The sequence below is a fragment of the Colobus angolensis genome, unplaced genomic scaffold (assembly GCF_000951035.1).
Source record: "Colobus angolensis palliatus isolate OR3802 unplaced genomic scaffold, Cang.pa_1.0 Scaffold97, whole genome shotgun sequence".
Lineage (NCBI taxonomy): Eukaryota > Metazoa > Chordata > Mammalia > Primates > Cercopithecidae > Colobus > Colobus angolensis.
In genome coordinates this window covers 7,417,236-7,425,327 of record NW_012123709.1, presented here as the reverse complement: position 1 = coordinate 7,425,327, position 8,092 = coordinate 7,417,236, and the positions used below count along the sequence as shown (strand labels likewise).

Sequence of the window (8,092 nt, the reverse complement as noted above, 5' to 3'; positions counted from 1 at the left end):
CAGCTGGGCGCAGTGGCTCACACCTGTAATCCCAGCACTTTGGGAGGCCGAGGCGGGAGGATCACGAGGTCAAAAGATGGAGACTGTCCTGGTCAACATAGTGAAACCCCATCTCTACTAAAAATACAAAAAAATTAGCTGAATGTGGTGGTGCGTGCCTGTAGTCGCAGCTACTCGGGAGGCTGAGGCAGGAGTAAACCCAGGAGGCGAAGGTTGCAGTGAGCCAAGATCGCGCCACTGCACTCCAGCCTGGTGACAAAGTAAGATTCTATCTCCAAAAAAAAAAAAAAAACTCCTTAGATTTTTAGTGGAGTGATTGAACCTTTTGTCATTTTTTCACTCAACTTATCCTATTTTAACTTTCCTGTTGTCTTGCTTTATGACTGTGGACATATGACTCAACTTCTCTGAAGCTGCTGTCTTTTTTTTTTTTTTTTCCCTGAGATGGAGTTTTGCTCTTGTTGCCCAGACTGGAGTGCAGTGGCACAGTCTCGGCTCACAGAAACCTCTGCCTCCTGGGTTCAAGCAATTCTTCTGCCTCTGCCTCCCAAGTAGCTGGGATTACATGTGCCTACCACCACGCCTGCCTGGCTAATTTTTGTATTTTTAGTAGAGATGGGATTTTACCATGTTGTCCAGGCTGGTGTCGAACTCCTGACCTTAAGTGGTCCACCTGCTTCAGCCTCCCAAAGTGTTGGGATTACAGGTGTGAGCCATCGCACCCAGGCTTGAAGCTGTTTTCTGATTGTTAAAGTAGACAAAAGGGTAGTGAAAGAGCTTAAAGAATTGACACAAGAAATAACTAAGCAGCACAGTTGTAAAGTACGTTGTAAAATATATTTTGTGAAATCAGATAGCCTTTTTTAATAGCCTTTAGGAAAGCTGCTCTGTTTCTAAAATGTTTGTGACTGATTTGTACTTTGTAACTCTGGCCAACTCTGTGTTACCTGTGTCTTTGTAGAAGCCATTGTCAGCAGTGGGAAAACTGAAAAGTCTCCTCATGACCAGGAGATCAAATTCTTTGCCAAAGTAAGTGGCCCTGCCCTTAATCAAGTTACTTTCTTCTTAGGATCTCTACTATTTAGGAAACAGGTTAAGCAGATCCAATGAAGATATCTAAAACTCTAGTGGGTTCAGTGAGGTACATGTACATTTCTCTGTTGTTTGACAGTCCCAAGGGAGGCTGGCAGTCCAAAGAGGTATGCAGCCTGCCTAGCCCCACACCATCACCCGGGAATCCAGGTTCTTCCTGTCTTGCTACTCCACCATCTCTGGAGGTGTGGCCTGTGTGTGTGGTTCAACAGGCTCACCTGCACGGCATCTGTGGGAAAGGGAAAAGGAGAAGGGAAGGCAAGCTGTTGCTTTTTAAGTTCTATCCCAATGGCTAGAACTTGTCATCTCTCACCTTACTGACCCCTCGAATGCCAAGGAAAAGTTCAGGGACCAGGAAAAGGCACAGGACCTGTTTAAATTCCATTCGAGCTTCATCTAGCTGCAAGGGAGACGGGGTGATACGTGTTCTGCCTGGGTGGCTCTATACCCAGCTAAAACACTGGGATTCTGTTGCCAAAAGGAAGAAGGGGAGAATGAATTTGGGTGCTAGTTAGCAGTCTCTTCCATACAGCCCTACTCAGAGGACTAAAGGCACAGAAGGGCTTGAGTTGCCTTGCTCTGAGAAGCAGACAGAATGCTTGAGGCTAGTGGCACTAAGCCATGCCTCGAGTGCCTCTTGGATGCAGTACCCAATAAGCCCTATCTGAGTGCACCTGTCCCATAGGACTCCTCTGCAAATGTGCACACATTTCTTTGGGCCCTTCGTTCATGACTGTCTCCTTTTACATACCCCCAAGGACTCTGGTTTGAGGCATAGAAAAGGAAAATGTGATGGAAACTGGGACGAAAGGGGTAGAATTTCCTGGAAATTACACGACGAGGGTTCAGAGGCTTTTCGCTCACTGAAAATAAACACTTCTAAATGAACCAAATGCAGAGTTATGGATAGCTTCCTAGAAGTTGATTTGTGGTGGGTTTTCCAGGTTCTTCTCCCGCTGGTTGACCAGTACTTCACCAATCATCGCCTCTACTTCTTGTCATCCCCTCTGAAGCCCCTTAGCAGCAGCGGATACGCCTCTCATAAGGAGAAAGAAATGGTGGCCAGGTGAGTCTCCAAGATAAAGAGAAGGTTATGGTGCTGATTACAATTTACTTAAAATGCCAGCTTCCTGTGGACTACAAGGTGAGTCTGTTGGAGAAATGAAACAGGCTGATGTCCTGGTTTGTCATCTTGGTTTTGAAAGAAACTATATTCATACAAATCTGAAGTATTTCAGCAACTACATGAGGTATATTATGTGGGAATACCCGTGGGGCTTGGGAAAGATTTATATACTTAAATCAACATTGAGACAGAGATTAAGATGGCCGAATAGGAACAGCTCTGGTCTGCAGCTCCCAGTGAGACCAGCGCAGAAGGAGAGTGATTTCTGCTTTTCCAACTGAGGTACCCAGTTCATTTCATTGGGACTGGTTAGACAGTGGGTGCAGCCCATGTAAGGCGAGCCGAAGCAGGGTGGGGCGTCGCCTCACCCAGGAAGTGCAGGGGTCGGGGAACTCCCTCCCCTAGCCAAGGGAAGCCATCAGGGACTGTGCCATGAGGAACAGTGCGTTTCAGCCCAGATACTACGCTTTTCCCATGGTCTTCGCAACCTGCAGACCAGGAGATTCCCTCAGGTGCCTACACCACCAGGGCCCTGGGTTTCAAGCACAAAACTGGTCGGTCATTTGGGCGGACTCCCAGCTGGCTGCAGTTTTTTTTTCATACCCCAGTGGTGCCTGGAATGCTGGTGAGACAGAACTGTTCACTCCCCTGGAAAGGGGGCTGAAGCCAGAAAGTCAAGTGGACTTGCTCAGAGGATCCCACACCCACAGAACCCAACAAGCTAAGATCCAGTGGCTTGAAATTCTTGCTGCCAGCACAACAGTCTGAAGTCGACCTGGGACACTCAAGCTTGATTGGGGGAGAGGCGTCCACCATTACTGTGACTTGAGTAGGCCGTTTTCCCCCTCACAGTGTAAACAAAGCCGCCAGGAAGTTCTAACTGGGTGCGGAACACACCACAGCAGGGCAAAGCTGCTGTAGCCAGACTGCCTTTCTAGATTTCTCCTCTCTGGGCAGGGCAGCTCTGAAAGAAAGGCAGCGACCCCAGTCAGGGGTTTATAGATAAAACTCCCACATCCCTGGGACAGAGCACCTGGGGGAAGGGGCAGCTGTGGGCGCAGTTTCAGCAGACTTAAAAGTTCCTGCCTGCTGGCTCTGAACATAGCAGAGGATCTCCCAGCACAGCACTCGAGCTCTGCTAAGGGACAGACTGCCTCCTCAAGTGTGTCCCTGAGCCCCATACCCCCTGATGGGAGACACCTCCCAGCAGGGGTCAACAGACACCTCATAGAGGAGAGCTCCAGCTGGCATCCATCAGGTGCCCCTCTGGGACAAAGCTTCCAGAGGAAGGAGTAGGCCGCAATATCTGCTGTTCTGCAGCCTCTGCTGGCGATACCCAGGCAAACAGGGTCTGGAGTGAACCTCCAGCAAACTCCAGCAGACCTGCAGCAGAGAGGCCTGACTGTTGGAAGGAAAACTAACAAACAGAAAGCAATAGCATCAACATCAACAAAAAGGACATCCATTCATAAGCTCCATCCAAAGGTCACTAACATCAAAGACCAAAGGTAGATATATCCACAAAGATGAGGAAAAACCAGCACAAAAAAAGCTGAAAATTCCAAAAACCAGAATGCCTCTTCTCCTCCAAAGGATCACAACCCCTCACGAGCAAGTGAACAAAATTGGACACAGAATGAGTTTGACAAATTGACACAAGTGGGCTTCAGAGGATGGGTAATAACAAACTCCTCCAACCTAAAGGAGTATGTTCCAACCCAATGCAAGGAAGCTAAGAACTTGATAAAAAGTTAGAGGAATTGCTAACTAGAATAACCAGTTTAGAGAAGAACATAAATGACCTGATGGAGCTGAAAAACACAGCACGAGAACTCAGTGAAGTGTACACAAGTATCGATATCCGAATCAATCAAGCAGAAGAAAGGGTATCAGAGATTGAAGATCAACTGAGTGAAATAAAGAATAAAGACAAGATTGGAGAAAAAAAAAAAGAATGAAAAGGAATGAACAAGGCCTCCAAGAAATATAGGACTATGTGAAAAGACCAAATCTATGTTTGATTGGTGTACCTGAAAGTGACAGGGAGAATGGAACCAAGTTGGAAAACACTCTTCAGGATATCATCCAGAACTTCTGCAACCTAGCTCCAGAACTTCTGCAACCTAGCAAGAAAGGCCAACATTCAAATTCAGGAAATACAGAGAACACCACAAAGATCCTCCTCAAGAAGAGCAACCCAAGACACATAATCATCAGATTCACCAAGGTTGAAATGAAGGAAAAAATGTTAAGGACAGCCAGAGAGAAAGGTCAGGTTACCCACAAAGGGAAGCCCATCAGACTAACAGCAGATCTCTCTGAAGAAACTGTACAAGCCAGAAGAGGGTGGGGCCAATATTCAACATTCTTAAAAGAATTTTCAACCCAGAATTTCATATCCAGCCAAACTAAGCTTCATAACTAAAGGAGAAATAAAATCTTTCACAGACAAACAAATGCTGAGGGATTTTGTCACCACCAGGCCTGCCTTACAAGAGCTCCTGAAGGAAGCACTAAACGTGGAAAGGAAAAACCAGTACCAGCCACTGCAAAAACATACCAAAATATAAAGACCATAGACACTATGAAGAAACTGCATCAACTGATGGGCAAAATAACCAGCTAGCATCATAATGACAGGATCAAATTTACACATAACAATATTAACCTTAAATGTAAATAGGCTAAATGGCCCAATTAAAAGACACAGACTGGCAAATTGGATAAAGAGTCAAGACCCATCAGTATGCTGTACTCAGGAGACCCATCTCACATGCAAAGACACACATAGGCTCAAAATAAAGGGATGGAGGACTATTTACCAAGCAAATGGAAAGCAAAAAAAAAAGCAGGGATTGCAATCCTAGTGTCTGATAAAACAGACTTTAAACCAACAAAGATTAAAAAAAAAAAAAAAAAAAAAGACAAAGAGCATTACATAATGGCAAACAGATCAATGCAACAAGAAGAGCTAACTATCCTAAATACATATGCACCCAATACAGCAGCACCCAGATTCATAAAGTAAGTTCTTAGAGACCTACAAAGAGACTTAGACTTCCACACAATAATAGTGGGAGACTTTAACTCCCCACTGTCAATATTAGACCAAGAAGGCAGAAAATTAACAAGAATATTCAGGACATGAACTAAGCTCTGGATCAAGTGGACTTAATAGACATCTACAGAATGCTCTGTTTGCAAATAACATGATCCTATACTTAGGAAACGCCATCAACTCAGCCCAAAACCTCCTTAAGCTCATGAGTAACTTCAGCAAAGTCTCAGGATACAAAATCAATGTGAAAAAATTACAAGCATTCTTATACACCAATAATAGACAAACAAAGAGCCAAATCATGGGTGAACTCCCATTTGCAATTGCATTTATTCTCACAAAGAGAATAAAATACTTAGGAATACAACTTACAAGGGATGTGAAGGACCTCTTCAAGGAGAACTACAAACCACTGCCCAAGAAAATAAAAGAGGACACAAATGAATGGAAAAAGATTTCATGCTCATGGATAGGAAGAATCAATATCGTGAAGATGGCCATACTGCCCAAAGTAATTTATATATTCAATGCTATTCCCATCAAGCTACCATTGTCTTCACAGAATTAGAAAAAACTACTTTAAACCTCATATGGAACCAAAAAACGGCCTGTATAGCCAAGACAGTCCTAAGCCAAAAGAATAAAGCTGGAGCCATCAAGCTACCTAACTTCAAACTATACGACAAAGCTACAGTAGCAAAAACAGCATGGTACTGGTACCAAAACAGATATATAGACCAAAGGAACAGAATGGAGGCTTCAGAAATAATGCCACATATCTACAACCATCTGATCTTTGACAAACCTGACAAAAACAAGCAATGGGGAAAGAATTCCCTATTTAATAAATGGTGTTGAGAAAACTGGCTACCCATATGCAGAAAACTAAAAGTGGACCCCTTCCTTATACCTTATACAGAAATTAACTCAGGATGGATTAAAGACTTAAACATAAGACTTAAAACCATAAAAACTCTAGAAGAAAACCTAGGCAATACCATTCAGGACATAGGCATGGGCAAAGACTTCATGAGTAAAACACCGAAAGCAATGGCTACAATAGCCAAAATTGACAAATGGGGTCTAGTTAAACTAAAGAGCTTCTCCACAGCAAAAGAAACTATCATCAGAGTGAACAGGCAACCTACAGAATGGGAGAACATTTTTGCAATCTATCCATCTGACAAAGGGCTAATATCCAGAATCTGCAAGGAACTTAAACACATTTACAAGAAAAAAACAACCCCATCCAAAAGGGGGTGAAGGATATGAACAGACACTTTTCAAAAGAAGACATTTATGCAGCCAAAAAACATATGAAAAAAGCTCATCATCACTGATCATTAGAGAAATGGAAATCAAAGCCACAATGAGATACCATCTCATGCCAGTTAGAATGGCAATAATTAAAAAGTCAGGAGGCCAGGCACGGTGGCTCATGCCTGTAATGCCAGCACTTTGGGGAGGCCAAGGCAGGCAGATCATGAAGTCAGGATTTTGAGACTATCCTGACCAACATGGTAAAACCCCATCTCTACTAAAAATACAAAAAATTAGCCAGGCATGGTGGCACATGCCTGTAATCTCAGCTACTTGGGAGACTGAGGCAGGAAAATCACTTGGACCCAGGAGGTGGAGGTTGCAGTGAGCCAAGATCGCACCATTGCACTCCAGCCTGAGTGATAGAGCAAGACTCTGTCAGGAAACAACAGATGCTGGAGAGGATGTGGAAAAGTAAAAAAGTAAGAATGCTTTTACACTGTTGGTGGGAGTGTAAATTAGTTCAACCATTGTGGAAGACAGTGTGGTGATTCCTCAAGGATCTAGAACCAGAAATACCATTTGACCCAGCAATCCCATTACTGGGAAAATACCAAAAGGATTATAAATCATGCTACTATAAAGACACATGCACACGTATGTTTATTGCGGCACTATTCACAATAGCAAAGACTTGGAACCAACCCAAATGTCCATCAATGATAGACTAGATAAAGAAAATGTGGCACATATACACCATGGAATACTATGCAGCCATAAAAAATAATGAGTTCATGTCCTTTGGAGAGACATGGATGAAGCTGGAAACCCTCATTTTCAGCAAACTGTCACAAGATCAGAAAACCAAACACCACATGTTCTCACTCATAGGTAGGAATTGAACAATGAGAACACATGGACACAGGGAGGGGAACATCACACACCGGGGCCTGTTGGTGGGTGGGAGGCAACTGGAGGGATAGCATTAAGATAAATACCTAATGTAGATGATGGGTTGATGGGTGCAGCAAACCACCATGGCACGTGTATACCTATGTAACAAACCTGCACATTCTGCACATGTACCCCAGAGCTTAAAGTATAATTAAAAAAAAAAAAAAAAAAAAAAACTGTCCTGAGACAACATTGAGAAGAAGGCAAAGATCATTCTGAAGCTTGGGAAAAGTGGACACGTAACATTGAGAATAAACAGCTGGACACTGCTTTCAATCCCATGCTTACGAAATTCTATAAGATTAAAACTTTTGAAAAGACTCAGATCGACTGGGCACAGTGGCTCATGCCTGTAATCCCAGCACTTTGGGAGGCCAAGGCAGGTGGATCACAAGGTCAGGAGTTCGAGACCAGCCTGACCAACATGGTGAAACCCCGTCTGTACTAAAAAATACAAAAATTAACCTGGCGTGGTGCCACATGCCTGTAATCCCAGCTAATCAGGAGTCTAAGGCAGGAGAATTGTTTGAACCTCGGAGACGGAGGTTGCAGCGAGGCAAGATGATGCCACCGCAGTCCAGCCTGGGTGACAGAGTGAGACT

General features: G+C 43.9%; 1 protein-coding gene across 1 annotated transcript in view; it reads left to right on the top strand.

Annotated features, from left to right (window-relative positions):
* RYR3 (ryanodine receptor 3) overlaps positions 1-8,092 on the top strand; it is a 400,958-nt gene that overhangs the window by 280,657 nt on the left and 112,209 nt on the right. Inside the window, exons 57-59 of the mRNA XM_011932727.1 lie at positions 755-765; positions 962-1,029; positions 2,037-2,158. Of these exons, the coding sequence (XP_011788117.1) occupies positions 755-765; positions 962-1,029; positions 2,037-2,158 (201 nt within the window). The remainder of the gene's footprint in view (positions 1-754; positions 766-961; positions 1,030-2,036; positions 2,159-8,092) is intronic.